The sequence below is a fragment of the Myotis myotis genome, unplaced genomic scaffold (genome assembly GCF_014108235.1).
Source record: "Myotis myotis isolate mMyoMyo1 unplaced genomic scaffold, mMyoMyo1.p scaffold_m19_p_12, whole genome shotgun sequence".
Lineage (NCBI taxonomy): Eukaryota > Metazoa > Chordata > Mammalia > Chiroptera > Vespertilionidae > Myotis > Myotis myotis.
Genome location: NW_023416316.1, coordinates 37469747 through 37487632, shown reverse-complemented (window position 1 = coordinate 37487632; position 17886 = coordinate 37469747). Strand labels below are relative to the sequence as shown.

The window sequence follows — 17886 nt, the reverse complement described above, 5'->3', positions numbered from 1 at the left end:
CCTTGGATAACTTTGGTATATGAAACAACTACATTGAAAACAAGTTTGGAAGCCTAGACCACTTGGAATATGTATTTAGAATCTAAGGTCCATAGTCAGGATTTAGGGTTCTGATCTAAGCATCTTCTGACCTTATTACTCTTTTTGCAAGAAACATCTCAGGCTCTGAGTATTTTTCCCCCTTTGACCTTTTGACTACTTAACATAATAGATTATCCAAGTGAAAGTATCAATTGAATAGTTCCCTTCCTTCCCCTTCCACCTATACCATGTTGGTGGATGAAAAGAAAAATAAAAGGTGGAACAAAAATATTTAATAGTAAAATCAGATTCAACAGGAGCAGAATTGAAGAAAGAAACCTAATTGTTCCACTTTTAACACACGTGTTTTCCATAGACTGCTGGTTTTCTTCAATTTTCATAATTACAATTTCAGGCAGCATCCCTCCTTCCAGAACGGTTATCCCATTTGTGGGTTACCCATTTCCTGTGCATTTCCTTCCTCCGGCCCACCTCTTGGCCACATTAACATTACTGCATGTCAGAAACGATAGCACAGGTGGCCAGAGCAGGTTTGGGAGAAGAAAAAAATGAAATGGAAAATTGTCAAGGTTTCTTTGTGTTAAAGCATTTGGTGAGGAGAGGCCCAAACTCACTCTCGGCCAGAGTGAGACATCTAAGAAACATAGGCATTTGGATATTTTTACTATTTCTTTCATGATCATTTCTGTTAACCAAGCACTAGTTGGCTAGGTTTTTCTGATGAGGTTGGAGCAGTTTTGGACTTGGAAATAAAGTTGAGGATATGCTCATATTTTGGGGCATATCAATGCCAATATTTACTGAAAATGTAATCAATCAGCCAATATTTACTGAAATCCTAGTTAGACTTAATTTAATGCATAGTCTTCTAAGGGCTTACAATCAAGACAAAATCCACTCATAATACTCAATAGTCAACAACAGTTCAGTAGAATTCAATGAGTAGGGGTTGTATGTGTAGAATAGAGTGCATGTGTGTTTGTGTCCCTAAGTTTAGGGAAGGGATGAAATAGATGAATAGGCTGAAGAACATGAGGCAGCTTTATGGGAGGAGGTACTTCTAAGCTGTGTTCCCAAAACTGGGGAGAGGTAGGGAGAGTGGGATTTAGATCAGTGTAGTAGTAGTTGGGGCGGGGACGGGGGCGGGGGAAGATAGGGGAAGGGAGAGATAAAGAGAGGCCTTGAGTATCAGACCGAAGTCAAAGTGAGAAAACGGTGCAAATGTTCATAAAATATAAGCCCCTATTTTCTAGATATTATCTGTAGTAAAAAATGGGTAGACCCTTTGTTAGAATGAATCCTTGAAACTACTCAAGTGTGTTTATAATATTCAACAAAAGGCTATCTCATTTGGAGAATAATAAATTCATGTCGGGGAGCATTAGAGGTATCTGTTGCTAGTTAGCATTTGATTTTGAAGGATGAAGTTTGAAAAGAGATGAGCTTCCATTTAGGTTGTACTTCCGATGAAAGCAGAGTCGTGGCTACAACGCCCTGGAAGATCTGACCTTGCTTTGCCTTCTGATTTTCCCATGGCATTCTGTCCCTCCTTCGCTTAAGCTTCGGCAGTACCCCACCTTCTTTCTCTGTCTTCATTGTGCTAACTTGTTTCCCACCATTTGGTCATTGCATTTGCTGTGTCCTCTACCAAGACACTGGTCTCCAGGCCCTTGGGCAGACCAGCTCTCATCAGTTATGTCTCAGCTCACATTTCATTTTCTGAGTCTTGGGGCTTTTTTGACCATCCCGCCTAAGTGGTATACTCAGACCCCTCAGCATTCACTAACCTTTCATCCTGTTTAATTGCTTTAAAGCCTAAGGAATGTTCTGAATGGTCTTGTTTATCATCTGTATTATCCCTTTAGAGCAGTGGTTCTCAACCTTGGCTGCACATTAGAATCACCTGGGAATCTTGCTAAAATCCTGATTTCTGGGCCTCATCCTCCGGAAATTCTGTTTCTTTGTTACTAATGATGAGGCCCAGAAATCAGGATTTTAACAAGATTCCCAGGTGATTCTAATGTACAGCCAAGGTTGAGAACCACTGCTTTAGAGGGATCATTAGGAGAGGGACTCATCTGCCTTGTTCACTGCCGGATCCAGCATGTAGTAGTTGCTCAATGAAGCAGGTGTTCAATGAATCAGTGGCACTCAGGTCTCCATTGTGCATAGCACATACAAAGCTTATGTCCTGAAGTACTGAACTGTTTTAAAGCAGGAAGAAAATAGAGAATAGTGAAAGACCTGGGAGGGCTCATGTCGCTATGGCATTATGTTATAGTACATCTCTTTTTCTTTGTTCCTCTATGGAGTCTTCAGAAGCTGGAAAACAACACCGCTCAGAGGGATATTTAAAGAGATGAGCTTTGAAGGAAAAATTATGTGGGTTGGACTAATACTAGTAAATTATATCCAGAAGAGCTGCTGATTAATTCATTTCTCAATATGTGTGTATGTTGTAGCCATTGGGGAATGAAATCATGACACATGATAAGCTAAGGTTCGACGTTTCTACAGCCTGCCCCTAGAAGCCCCACACACGTTTTCCTTTGTATGTATGTCTTGTTGCACTGTTCTTTTCCTCCTCAAAGTAGTGCTACCTGGCTGATGTGGCTCAATTGGAATATCATCCTATACACTGAAGGGTCTCAGGTTTCATTCCCAGTCAGGGCACATGTCCAGGTTGTGGGTTCGATCCCCGTTCAGGGTGTGTATGGGAGGCAACCAATACATGTTCTCTTTCACATCCATGTTCCTCTCTGTCTCTCTCTCCCTCTCCCTTCCTCTCTTTCTCTAAAATCCATAAGAATGTATCCTCAGGTGAGGATTAAAAAAAAAAAGTCAAAGTAGTGCTGAATGAGTGTCTACCCAGGGATGGGCAAACTTTTTGACTCGAGGGCCACAATGGGTTCTTAAACTGGACCGGAGGGCCAGAACAAAAGCATGGATGGAGTGTTTGTGTGAACTAATATAAATTCAAAGTAAACATCATTACATAAAAGGGTACGGTCTTTTTTTTTTTTTTTTTTTTTAGTTTTATTCATTTCAAATGGGCCAGATCCGGCCCGCGGGCCGTAGTTTGCCCATGGCTGGTCTAACCACTACAAACAATGGTACAATAGTCATTGTTAACTTATTGAAAGAAGATTTTAAAAACTGTTCTCAATTTTCTTGTTCATGGGTTTCTCACAGTAGCACACTTCTAGCTGACACTGTACCAAAGCTACCTGAGATGGTTTCCTCATTCATAGCTGGGTTGGCTCGCAGGTGGTTGGAATGATAAAGTATATGTTCTTCAGTTACCTAGTGTGAATTTATAAATGAAATACTATGATGCCTTTTGTGTGTCATTAGTCCACACTAACAATAAAATGGTACATCCATTATTCTGTTGTTGAAATAGACTTTATTATGTTTTTCCAAAGGATCAATGGTATGAGAACAAGTTAGAGCAGGTGGAAGAGATTTCATTCGCCTTTCCCACATCTATCCTTCCTGCCTTCGCCTGTTTTCATGCTAGAGATCCATGTTTCTACTCTAACAGGCAATCCACCAAATTTCTGTTGAATTTTTTAAAATTTATCTTTATTGTTGAAAGTATTACAGATGTCCCCTTTTTTCCTCCCATTAACCACCTCCACCTCTCCACCCCCCTCCAGGTCTTCCCCTCACTGTTGTCTGTGTCCTTGGGTTATGCATATAGCATATCAATTCTTTGGTTAATCTCTTCCTGTCCCTCCTCACCCCTTCCCTCAGATTTGTCAGTCTCTTCCATGCTTCCAGGTTGCATTATCTTAACACACAGGTAATTCTCCCCGCTCCTTGCTGTTTAGTAATCTGCAATGTCCCATTCTCCCCCTTCCTCCGTTAGCACTGCAGTGACAACACGCACCCCTGCCAATCAGACATGAACATTGAAGGAGCCTGGAAGAGAGGCTACACGGGAAAGAACGTTGTGGTGACCATCCTGGACGACGGCATTGAGAGGACGCACCCGGATCTGATGCAGAACTATGTGAGTGCTTGCTGCGGTCGGGACGCCTTGCCTCCTTGGAAGCAAGGGAGCTCGTAGTAGGATTATCAAAAAGGGGGGAAGCTACTGAAAAAATGCAGCAACCAGATCCAGTGGTCTGTGTACTGCTCCTGTCTTGTAAGAGGCGCGCTCTCAGAGTCCAGGACCCATGAGATAACACTTTTAACTCCGGCGTGCCTTTGATGTTCTGACAAGAAAACAGCAGGTGATAAGGTAGCAGAAACCCCACCACCAACACCACCTGCTCCAACAACAACCACTTTTCTCAGCTCCGCCACAAAGCCAGGAAGTGCTGCTTTTTTGTTTGTTTGTTTTATGGAGAAAAGTGTACTTAGAACTTTTCTCAAGTTATTCTGTTGGTCTATTTCTCTCCTTTTTAAAAGGACAGTAATGATCAGCCTACCAGTATTCCTTAGGGATCAATGAATTCTTTTTCTTAAGAAGGCACCACAATTCCAGGACTCAGAGAGAACGTAAGATGAGCCCAAAGTCATCGAACAAGCAAAAGTGCTGAAACCCAGTACTTTCGTTGAAAGCTCATGGTCTTGATACCCACTGCCCACGTAGGGAGTATGGGCCGGGGCGGGGGGGGGGGGGGTAACCTGTTCCAGGACACTGGGATCTTCTGTTCCCAGGACCTCCAGGGCCCCTCTACCACCACGATAGTCACTGCCTGGAAATGTGCCAATGTTCCCCTGTCTCCTGCTCTCCAGAATTATCCCTTCCTGGGCTTCTCCTCCCTAAGTTTGGTGAAAAATGCCATCATTATCTGCGAATGTGCTATTCTTTGTCTGCTCTAAATTCCGGCTTCCTGACACCTTGGTATTCTCCCTAAAATATTGTGTCACTAAGGTGCCTGCCATGACTCTTTGTTATCTGCAAATACTAGTAACAACTTTGATTCTTGTCACGGCTTCACAGAAACTCCTGGTGAGTCTCACTCACTCCCATGCCTCCTGACTTCTGCTCTAACTTCTTTTCTGTTGACAACTGTTTCCACCCAGAAACACCGATATCACTATATCCCCACTTAAACGCCAATCACTTTCATGCTTCTCATGAAACCACTGGGGTAGAATTGGCCATCTATTCTCTTCAGTGTTTCTCATTTGTTCAATCTCATTTATTTAATGGCACTTAACTTATCTAATTAATTTTCCTTTTGTCCCTCAAACCTGAAAACCCTCCATTTTATGTTTTCAAATAAAGTACTTCCAAGTCACTTCCTTGGCACCTCAGAAACTACGACTGTCTCCAGCAGTCACCCAAGATTCTGACCAGTGAGAACCTTCCTTCACACAGAACACTCAGGATCACCTCACACTTCCATCAACTTCAATTACATTTCCTCCCAATATTCTGCCTCACTGCCCTTTTTGTTTAAAAAATTCAGCCAATGCCCTGGCCAGTGTGGTCAGTTGGTTGGAGCATTGGCCCATACACCAAAAGGTAGTGGGTTCGATTTCCAGTCAGGGCACATACCCAGGTTGTGAGTTCGATCCTTGGTCGGGGCGCATTCAGGAGGCAACCGATTGATATTTCTCACATCAATATTTCTCTCTCTCTCTTTTCTCTAAAATAAATTTAATAAAAGGCATATCCTCAGGTCAGGATAAAAAAAATTCAGCTAAGAAACTTCACAAATTAATTTTTGTAATGAAATCCTGAAACAAGTTTTCCCAAATTAGGTGATTTTCTCTAAGGAGAGAAGGAGAGAAGGAGAGAAGGAGAGAAGTAGAGAGAGAGAGAGAGAGAGAGAGAAAGAGAGAGAGAAGAAGGAACTAGAAATTTCTTTAGTTATTATTTGAGCAAAACACTTGAGTAGTTGCTCTCACCCTGCCTCCAAGCACACTCAATTAAACTTGTCTCTTTATAGCACAGACTCTTAGAGCTAAAAAGGAGCTTCAGTTCAGTCTCCTCATTTGATAGGCTAGGAAATGAGGCCTGACCCTAATGAGTTAACCCAGACTGTATAGAGAACAGAACTGTGGCTATGGACTTCCTAGCAAATAAGTCTGTCTTGTCATATGCAATGCTGTTTTTATGGTATATTCCTCCTCCCCGCTGCATTGGAATGTATCTGACAAAGTACAAGCAGCTTTAACTAACTGTGATTGCATTCTTTACTATTTTTATTTTCCTCCTTGAAAGAAAATTCCAGAATTTATCTGTGCAATTAGCAGTACTGGCACCCTCTCAGTTCTAATGTCAGAGATATGATGAGCCAAGAAAAGCACAGTGGGTGGGGTATCGTATGACCTGGGTTCAAGTCTTGGTTCCATAGGCAGTTGGTTTCATGCCTGTGGAACCAGGTTACTTAACCTGTCTGGCCAAGTTAGTTAGCCTGTCTTGGCCTCTGTTTCCTTCCAAGTGAAATTAGTAAGTTACACTAGCTACTGTCCCTCATGCTCTATGACAGTGATGGCGAACCTTTTGAGCTCGGCGTGTCAGCATTTTGAAAAACCCTAACTTAACTCTGGTGCCATGTCACATATAGAAATTTTTTGATATTTGCAACCATAGTAAAACAAAGATGTATATTTTTGATATTTATTTTATATATTTAAATGCCATTTAACAAAGAAAAATCAACTAAAACAAATGAGTTCACGTGTCACCTCTGACACGTGTGTCATAGGTTCTCCATCACTGCTCTCTGACCGCTGAGCAGGGCTACATGTCCCCCTTTATCCAGGAAGCGGGGACTTGGCACCTTTATATGTAATGCATATATTTTGCTTAATTCCCCCAAACATTTCAGAGTCTATGTACCATAAGTTATTTTTAGAAACAGAGCCTTTGATGAAGGTAGAAAACAAAAATAAATTTCTGTTCACTAAAACCAAAACCAGGAATTAACAAAAAGCATCAGAAAATTCAAAGGATCCTAAATTAGTTTTATCTAGACTAGAGTGATATAAATTTGCTTCCGAGGTATTTTTGCCTCATTTTGAACCTTGACATATAATAAAACTTTATTGGTTATTTTGATTGGGTTACAAGGCCATTGGATTTTAGTAAAAAGTTTGAATTGTAGATTCTTTTATAGTAGATAAAACATCTAAAACCAGACAAATATTGCCTAATAGAGATCCTAAAATAACCTGATAAATTTTTAATACTGATTTTTAATTGACCTGCCAATTATTTGTGAATGATTTTTAACTTAAAAAGTGTTTGACTTATGGTAAGGTATTGATATTCAAGAAATGAAGATAGAGAGTCCATGGAGAATAAACCTCTTTGCTTCTAGATAGTCCAGGAGTACTTCACAGAAAAGGTGGTAATTGAGGACATATTTGAAGGAATTGGGTAAGAAGCCAGGTCTTGGTCTAAGAGGAAAAGTGCTGGCAAGAATCTACCAGACACATCTTTGGTCTGTGAAGAGTATTTCTTCTCTCTAAGGGGGGAAAAAGACGACACTGATTATTACTGAACAAGGCATCCTGACACTAGCAAACCGTAAATGTATTATTTAATCTAATTACTCCCTTGCAGAAATGTGTTTAAGAATGCATGAGCCTGCAGGTTAATGGCTAATTAATGACCATCTGTCTCCTTTCTCTCTCTCCTCTGTGGCCGTAGGATGCTCTGGCCAGTTGTGACGTGAATGGGAATGATTTGGACCCAATGCCTCGTTATGATGCAAGCAACGAGAACAAGTAAGGCCCAAGTGAAGGCTGACTAGCGTGTGACTGGCAGGGAGCCTTGCTTTTTGCTTTTGCTGAGAGAAATACTTTACTTGGGACTCCTTGGTAACAGATGATCCCGAATTTGCTCCAGGATAAATAAGTGTCTTTCCACGGATGCTTCTGGGTAATAAAAGGGAGAGGTCCAGATAGTAAGAATCATTGCAGAGAGAAAGAGGGAGAACACTCTAGAATGATTCAATTTCCAGATTTTGAGAGGAGAGCTGGGGAATATTCATAATTATCTTTCAAGTGGTAATTGACCCTGTGACCTATTTGTTTAGGAGTGAGGTGCTAAAGGGAGAGGCGAGAAAATATCTCCCAAAAGAGTTGCTTTACTCTGTTAAGTTCAACAAACTTGATTGAATTCTGTGCTTGAGGACTCTTTCCTGTCCTCTTGCTGTCGTGATGGTGTTTTCCACTAATAGACCTAAACACTTAAAGGTTTGCCAGGTGTGCAACACATTACATTTCTTATCTCCACAGTCAAGAGCATTAGAAACCCATTTAACCACAGTTACACTTTCCAGTTAGCACAGTAGTTTTTATGAAAATGCACATCTCTTTGATAAGGTAGAATATCTTAACATTCTTCAGAAAGTAAATGGAAATGGTATTTGTTGCTTACGATGATATAGGTATTTTAAAGGCTGCAGTAATTTCTAATCTCTAGATCACATTAACTTTTTTCCTTTTACTGCAAAGCTCCTCCAGCATAATACTGTGATTCAGATACTATCATTGGAATTCTTATTTACATATTTTAGTTTGGGTTCTGCAGAAGTTTCAAAGAGAGGTGTTGTGCCCATTTATTATGTACTGTTTCCAGCCTGTGTTTTTCCTTAGGGAAAATTTTCTCAGCCAGGATTATTTGATTAAGTCAATAAGTTTAGATAAAACTATCTGACCTAGATAATTGTGACTGTACATGGGATTTTTTTCTTTTTTTCTCTCTCTTTACCATCTACCAAAAGAGTTACTTTGGAAAATATCCTAATTATTAATATTAAAAACTGAGTCAATATTATAGATCACATTCAGTGGTGAAAGCATTAATATGCAAATTGATGTAGATAGAATTTTCTAGAACTTTCTAAAGAGAAAGGGAACTAAACTAAACTGGATAGTTTTCCTTTCAGACCTGGTCATTGCTATCTAGATTACACTGTTTGAAGTTATGGTGAATTTCACACAAAGGATTATAATTTGAGACCCTGAGCTACTGTATTTAACCTAATGTGCAAGTTAGAAGGAAACACAAAAGAAAAACTTGAAGCTTCAATAAAGTCATCACTAATAAACATCAATCTATTCTGCTATAATGCAATATATGCATTCCTAAAAATTACTTGCACTCTGCAAGATCTAAAACCACAGAGTAATAAGCAAATGGAGTTGGAGTTCAGCACTCAAAAACTTCATCAGTGACACACACAAAAATGACTCAAAACAACCCCAATTTTATCCATGTAAAGTGGTTAAGAAATACATAAAACTACAATCACTGTGACACTATCTGCATAAAGACCTGAAGCTTGTTGGTGGATGTGTGTGCCCATTAGATCGATTCCGACTCACGTGCCTGCCACTCTGTGTGCAAAAGTCAAAGAATAAGAGGAAAAGAGAAAGATGAGCATTTCTACAAAGGACAGAGACGAGAGAGGGCAATCACAAAGTAGGCTTGTGGGAAAGGGGGACAGGAGCAGAGTGAGGTACACCACCAGTACGGCCTTCGGGAGCCTGGCAGCTGCACGTTATTGTGAAATGGAAGGAGGGTGATGGGAAATCATGGGAATTATCAGCACGCCTGTGGACACGTGTGGACCACCATGCTCCTGCGGGGTGTGGCTCTGTGTAGTGTATTCTGTGCTGTTCAGGGCTTAGTGCCCCTGGGTGTGTTTTCTGCGTCTCCCTAGAGTTTCTGGGGCAAAACTCTGTATCAACAAATGCAAATTTCAAATATGTTCAAACATTCTCTAACATATCAGTCATTGTTGATTGATTGCTTAGATATATCAATCAAAACATTTGTATTTTAAAAACAAAACAAACATTTGTGTTTTCAAGGCAAGCAGTATAACAGAACTGACCGTACTATATCCTTTAGCTAAATTTATCCCACCAACATTTTATATAGAGAAAACAGAAACAGGAAAGTCTAGATCATGTTAATACCCAAAGTGTCAAGGGACAAGAGGGTCTGTTGGTAGAAAATGAAAATGTATTGTGTCCTGTAGTCAATTCTCTCTGAATCTACATGTGCTGAGTTTTGCATTGAAACTGTCTGTGGTGATAGTGACTGTTCTTCAAGCGGTGGGGGGTAGAGGGGGTTGTGGTCCTGACCTGTGACTAACTTTGCTGACCACAAAGTCTATATGTAAAGCTAATTCTTTCAGTATTGACTTTGATGTCTCTGTACAGTCTGCCTTTTAAAAACTGTATTCTTTGTGAGGATTCCTTTTCAACTTGGCCAATCCCCAAGACCTTTGTTAAGAAGAATCACAGCCATGCTGCTCACTCTGGGGTATTCTGGTGTGTCCTGTTTTGACCCATTCTAAGCACCACCCATGGTCCATAGAATGTAGTGTGAATCTGATTGTCAGTGGACATGGGAATTGCTCCAGATGTGTGCTTAGGTTTGTAGTCTCGAGAGAGAAATGTGGTATTTTCCATGGTGCAACATCAGCACTGCCTACCTCTATTTTATGAAAGTCAGCAGTCACCTGGGCTATCAGATGTCCCTTTATCTCCTCTCATAGTGCTGCCTGATTTTTATTTATTTTTTTTGCCAACCGTAAGCATGTAGTCACACATTTAGGGTTACAATTAAAATATCTTCTCTGTTCATTACACTATAACTATAGATGTGATAGATGGATCTGCCTGTAAGCATAGATTCATAGACAGATAATTCTGTTTGAATAGAGGTCACTTGGTCAGGAAATACGAGTGGTTTTGTAGTCTAGAAGAGTTGACTTGCCTTGGTTCTCCTTGATTACATTTATAGTCTTTGGACCTAACTACTCTGAACTTCAGTATGTTGGTTTTTTTTTAAATCTCTAAAATGGGCATAATACTTCCAAAGAGTAGCAGTGAAGTATGTAAAACACCAAGCATACTGCTGACTATATAACAGGTGCTAGATAATTATAGCTTTTATTATAATGATGTGTTTTATTCCTTTATCCAGTTCTTGGTAAATAATGGGTTACAATGATAATTATCTCAAAATAAATATGCATATGGGCATTTAAAATTTAAACTATGACTTGGAGGTCTTCATTTCCAAGGTTAGGGGTTTAGTTAGGTCTTTCTGGTCCTTTAGGGGCTGGGAGCTATGAGTCATTCAGTCTGTAATAAGTCTGCTTTTCATTAATTCCATTTCCCCATCTCCCTCGGAAATCAGGAGTCCTTGAATTTGATGCAAGATAGTCAAGGGTCGGAATTTCTAATCATCAGAATGAGGAAGTCGAGGGATTTGCTATGCACGTGTCTCCTCATTGTATGGTCTGACCAGTAGGCTGCAGAGCATATTTGAAATTATTTCATATGTGGCAGCATTTGCTCATTCATTCAATAGGTGTGCATTGATGCCCCACTTTATGAGTGATGATGCTATGCTAAATGCTGGGGGAATGCCGTGGTGAAATAATAGAGGTTACTAATGGATTGAGTTGGGAGATGACTCAGTAAGAAGCTGTAATGCCTGAAGGCTTCTAGTACTAAGAGAGAATATACCCTCACAACTTTATGCAAATCATTGTTTCTTAGACTCATAGGATTACATTTCTAGTCCTAAAGCTTTAGGGTGAAGGTAATCACTTCTGAAGTACAAAAGTTATAAAAATCCACTTCTTACTACTTTTCAAGTCCCCCAAATGGTAGTGTGTCAGACCTAAATAACAGATACTCAAGAAATAGCATTATTAGGGGAGACCATACAACTAGTCCTCCAATTCAGCTTTGCCTTCATTCATATCAGCTTGCTGAATAAAGCTGACTGCATTGTTCTAGGCTTTAAAATAGAAAATGCCTCCCTGTAAATGAAACTGCCTCCTGGCATTTCATACCACGACTCCTATTTCCGATAAATGAATTATTGATGTCTGAGCTAGATTATCCCTTCCCTAGGTTGCTTCTTGTTAAATGTTCCCTCTGCGTAAAAGTCATAGCCACGTATTTAGTGGGAGATGAGACCATGGTGTTGTATTTTGAGTGTAACACATATGGGCCCAGGATCTAATTCCTTTTTAAAATAAACCAACCCACAGGTGAAAGACTCATTTTCCCAAAGGAATGGATTTTTCATTTTGTTGCTTATCTCTGTTTCTAGGGAGATTTAACCAGGGTGGATCGGAGCACATTTCTTCTGGTCCTTTAGTCTCCTTTCACATGTCATTTCTGGTTTTAAGAATGTCACCGTGTTGCAGAAACCCAAGTGAGTGTGGCCTCTCGTTCTTACAGATGGACTATTGTCAGGGGGTAGTGTCCCAAAGCCAGGCCAATGAGTGTAGACAGTGTTTTCTGATTATACAGATTTATTAATCCAATCTGAGAGAAAATAAAAGAAAGCACACTTCATGTCTCTGATCAATAGCTGCGTGACCTTAATACTTCTTTTTTTTTTTTTAAATATATTTTATTGATTTTTTACAGAGAGGAAGGGAGAGAGATAGAGAGTTAGAAACATCGATGAGAGAGAAACATCGATCAGCTGCCTCCTGCACATCTCCTACTGGGGATGTGCCCGCAACCCAGGTACATGCCCTTGACCGGAACCGAACCTGGGACCTTTCAGCCCGCAAGCCGACACTCTATCCACTGAGCCAAACCGGTTTCAGCAATACTTCTTAATGTAGCAGCATTATTTCTTTACACACAGGATTTAGCCAAACATGTGAAGATGAAATTACCCTGTAGCTAAGTAGGTGAGAAAAAACCTGCCAAAGAAAAGCAAGGCCATTATCAGAGGCTGATTTGTTTTCCAAATATTTTCAAAATTTCCCCTCTAATCCTTTTGCAAAATAACATCTCCAATATACTACATAGTAGTTGCCACATCAGTGATTGTCAAGTGAATTTATGCAACGTTGTCCCTACGAATGTACAGACTAGATGCTGAATATCCACAGACAGCTGTGCAAAACCTCTGACGCTTTTCATATTCAGCCATAGATTTTATGTCCATGAAAGAGCCTGCAGTGAATATTTTAGAAAACTCATTTCTATCATATGGCTTCTTGATGCAATCAATACATTGGGATACGTTTTGATATCCTTTCGGTTCTGGGAAGGCTCTCTGGGTGCTGGAGCCTCACAAAAAAAGCTGTAGTACAATGAGAAAAGGCCTCTCAGACCACAGGCCAGCCATCCTCTCCTTTCCCCTCAACAGTCATCAGTCACCGAGTCCTGACAGTTCTCAGCATTGAAGTCCTGCTCTGTGATAGTTCTCCAGAGACACCCCGCCCCCCATCTATCCCTCCACACTAGCCTTCTGTTAGTCTACCCTCTTCTCTCACCTGCCTCCTTATAAAATCTTCTACAAGGCTTTGCTGTCTCCTGTCTCACCCCATCCTGCTGAGAGGTCTTTCTAAACCAAAACAAGAGCATTAACATCCTTTAATGTCTTGACATTTCGTTAAAAATACAAGACCTGTCAGGACCCCGCTCCTCCCTCATTATTAAGTCTGCTCTGCTCTGTGTCCTCTCCTCCTCCCAGTTTATTTATGAGCCTGTCAGGACTTGGAATTCCCCAAATGTTCCGCCACTGTTCAACCTTCCACCAGCTGCACCTGCACATTCCCGGCTCCCCCCACTCCCCGCCCCGCACATGTGGGTTCCCCTATGGTGCCTGCACTCACCCTCCCTCCTCCATTGCTGGCTGCCCTCCAGGGAGATTTCATGGCACCTGTGAACTTACTTTTTTATACAATCTTTCCTGTTGTGAATGCAATCACACTTAACCAAGGTGGGGAAGCAAGGGGCAAGACCAGACACTGAGAAGATGATTTCCAGTTTAGTTTGGGATATAAAATGTCTGGTTTTACTTATAACCATTATCAGAGTGTCTACTCTGATTGGCTCATCTAGATGAACTAGCAAAATGTATCCCAGTCGAAGTAGTAACCTATTAAATGGTGTCATAGTGTTATATATAGTTATATATGGAGTGTTATATATAGTTCAGTTATATTTATATAGTTGTAGTTAGTTATAGTTGTATGTAGTGAAGGGACAGAACAGAACTGATAGCTGTGTCCCTAACAAAAGGACAGAACGGAACTGATAGTAAAAGAACAGAACGGAACTGATAGCTGTGTCCCTAACTCCTCTCCCAGGAAAGCCACAGAATGTATCAGTTACTCAGCCTGTCCTTATCTCAGCTATTGGGAAAGCAAGGGAAACTAGCCCCCGGCCCTCACTCAACCAACCGGAATCGACCAAGTGCCTCCCCAAGCCCTATAAATTCTTTGTTCTTTTGGGACTCGGGGCTCTCTCTCACATCTAGTAATGGAGGCAGAGGGGGACCAAGCCTGGGCTTGAATAAAAGACTCTATGCTTTTGCATCGGACTCAGCTCCCTGGTGGTCTGTCTTGGGGGATCTTGAAATCTGGGCATAACAGTAGGTCCTTACCTTGTGCTGCATATCTTTTTTTTAACCCTTTACCTTTCTACAGAGAAGAAAGTTGATCTCTAAGGACTGCATTAATGGGCTCCCTTGCCTTCTGGGTTCCAGTTGGGTTTGGCCAATGGAAGGCTCAGGCAGGAGATAGTGGGAGGCTCTAGAGCAGTGGTTCTCAACCTGTGGGTCGCGATCCTTTTGGTGGTCGAACGACCCTTTCACAGGGGTCGCCTAAGACCATCCTGCATATCAGATATTTACATTACGATTCATAACAGTAGCAACATTACATTGATGAAGTAGCAACGAAAATAATTTTATGGTTGGGTCACAACATGAGGAACTGTATTTAAAGGGCCAGAAGGTTGAGAACCACTGCTCTAGAGTGAAAAGGGGTATTGATTCTCTGCCCCCTCCTTGCTGGGGCACTGGGGGTGAGCTGCATCCCGGAAGGTGATAACTCCTGTCAGGTGGCCCTAGGGCTGACCTCCTTAAGAGCTGCCCTTTGTGGCTATCAATAACCACTTCCTTCCCAAGGCTCTTTAAAGCTAGGGGTTCCAGTGTCGCTAGTCTGAAACACTGCCCAATCCCTATTGGTGTCCCCAAACCCCTGCATCTTTATATGAGTCCCTTGAATAAATTTTTTCATGTCCATTTTGAAGGAGCCCCATGTTTCCTGATTGGCCCTTGACTGACACAGATATGGTACTCCTTGAGCCTAGTGCCTTTAGGATGTTTAGACACCCCTAAATAGAAAATAACTAGATATATAAATAGGGTTTGTCTAAGTGGCTCTTTATTCTATAATGAGAGCGGAATAAATACAGAAAATGGTCATCTAACCTAGAATTCCATTCTTACACCTGTCACCTGATGTATAAATATTCATTTTTTATAAAGAACTGCCTTCATTATTTTGGGGCTTATGATCATGATAATTCAGTCTTCAGACCCTTTTGGTCTTCCCTCTGTCAGTTCCAGTATGTTCTCCTCAAGGATTTGGGGACTTACTCTCATGGGGCTCTCCTAACAGTTTTGATAAAGGGTGTGATTGATGCTCTAGGTTAAAGTGATATTTGGGTATAACTTATGCCTACCAGCGCACTATTGACATGAATAATTGATAGTACCTTCAGTTTAAATCTCTTATTTAAAAAACAAACTCACCAATTCCAGAGCCCTCAATAGCTGATGGAAATTGCAGTAATGGAAAGAGAGAAGTATTCTTTTTAAATAATGGATTAAGTATTTGAGCAGGGTTTCCAGACAAGTGTATTATTTATCTTTCTCTCTTAATATTCTCCTCTAACCTCCACCTTGGACCTTTATATTTTTCTCTTGTTTCCTTACGCCCAGACATATGTAAAATTTAGATTAGGAAGACTTTGAGAAGTCATCACTAGGCGTACATAATGTGTGTTATTGCAGAGTATTAGAGAAGGCATCCAAGACTTTTCAAATGTGATGTTTGGACCTTCATGTTAGACGCTGAATAAGAAGGCAAACTGAGGGGGGGAAGAGCCCTTGTTTTGCGTATCTCACCCTCCCGGTACAGATACCAGGAGAACGTGCTGACAATACAATGAAACTGCACACTGGCTGATAGTTCACTTTATTATCGGGGTGCTAGTAACATATTGGTTGCCTCCTCTTCACACCAAATGCCTTTTACGTTAAGGAACTAACGTTAAAATTGTTATTATATGCTAATAGACATGTCAACATTTTTCTGTTTTAGCAATTTAGGTGCAATAGAAGCCTGTTGTTCCCGTGTACCTAAGATAAGTGTGTGTTTAATATCAGCGGTAGATGTGTGTTTCAGCTGCAATCCTTAATGAAGGTGGACAGGTGTCCTCTAGGTCAGAACATGTTTGGCTGGTTCTCATGGAGGAGGTCAGCAAAGAAGGAAAAGCCACACAGGAAACGATGCTCTGCTTTCAGGCGAAACCAGGTGCCTGTCTTGTTCGCTCCATCGGTGGCCGTGGGGAAGCATTCTCGTCAGAGCCTTCCTTGCCACATCAGTATCTCAGCGTCCCTGTTTAACTTAAACAAACAACCAAACATCTGCAAATCTACTACCGGCTTGTTATTTGAATATATTTGAATGTAGTGTAAGCAACTGAGGATAAAATGAGCATATCTGCATGTTGTCTCATTACTGCTCACAGCAACCCACATTCAGAGATAATGCCTGGAGAGAGGGGAAGTAAAGTGCCTAATGTCACCGAGTGGCAGTCAGAATGTCAGCTCATTGTTCCCATGGCATCTATGTACCTGCAAAGCTAAATGAATCTGTGGCCAAGTAGATGATAAATTAATTCCTGTGTGGAGCACATGCTTCAGTAAGTTTATTCCCATGGGAGAGCTGTAATACCAGATGGGTGCTCCACTGTGATCAGTGCACACTCAGCAGCTTGGCTCTACCACATGCTGGTACTCAGGGTCCTGGAGAGAGAGAGAGAGAGAGAGAGAGAGAGAGAGAGAGCAAGCAAGCGAGTTGGTCCACAAAGCTTGCCAATACCTCAAGTCCATGTGACTTTGAACAAGTAACAAGGTTAATTTGTTACAGAAAGTGATTGTACAGATCTGACGTCACCATGATATTGTTCCGTGGAAATAAATGAAGGCCACCCAAGTGAGACTGGATGCTGTTTATCAGAACTTACTCAGCTTCCATCACTTGAAGGCAGACACAAGACTGGGGAAGCTAGAGAGAGAGTGAGGGGAGAGAGGAGAGAGGAGAGAGGAGAGAGGGAGAGAGAAGGCTTCAGGTATAGTCCGATTAGGGGTTATCATGGGAAAGCTGGAACTTGGGCGTCTGTTTTCAAGCAATTCTCATATTTACTAACAGTGTTTTGTTTTGTTTTAATTAAATTTGAATGAAACAAATTTGAACCAGTACAAGGTGGTCACAGTGTTTTGGGAACTACATAAATGTGCCACAGGTGTGGGTGTTATTAATATTATTATTATTATTTTTTAATATATTTTATTGATTTTTTACAGAGAGGAAGGGAGAGAGATAGAGAGTTAGAAACATCGATGAGAGAGAAACATCGATCAGCTGCCTCCTGCACATCTCCTACTGGGGATGTGCCCGCAACCCAGGTACATGCCCTTGGCCGGAATCGAACCTGGGACCTTTCAGTCCACAGGCCGATGCTCTATCCACTGAGCCAAACCGGTTTCGGCATTAATATTATTATTAAGGACAATAATAAATAATAAGACTTAGTCTAAGTCTTAGAGGACAGGTAGCTTTCACACTTCCCTACACGGAGATACGGACTGTTTGAGGTTAGAATGATATGAACTAAGAGATGCTTTCCAATGTCTTTGCACTTAAATGAGAGCCCTTGAGAGTGCTCTGCAAATGTAGGCTGTGAAAGATATTGTCTGTAGGAGGAAAAGACCGCAGCCCAGGAGAGCCTATGGGCATCAGACACCTCCCACCCTAAGAAGGGTTATAGCCTTGTGTCCTACTTTGGGGAGGTATGTGT

The 17886-nt window shown here is 41.2% G+C and overlaps 1 protein-coding gene across 5 annotated transcripts in view; it reads left to right on the top strand.

Moving 5' to 3' along the window:
- The window catches only part of PCSK5 (proprotein convertase subtilisin/kexin type 5), a 417746-nt gene that overhangs the window by 109120 nt on the left and 290740 nt on the right, over window positions 1-17886 (top strand). For all 5 annotated transcript variants that reach the window (XM_036330796.1, XM_036330795.1, XM_036330797.1 and 2 more), the window contains exons 4-5: window positions 3914-4057; window positions 7661-7737. In XM_036330796.1, the coding sequence (XP_036186689.1) occupies window positions 3914-4057; window positions 7661-7737 (221 nt within the window). The remainder of the gene's footprint in view (window positions 1-3913; window positions 4058-7660; window positions 7738-17886) is intronic.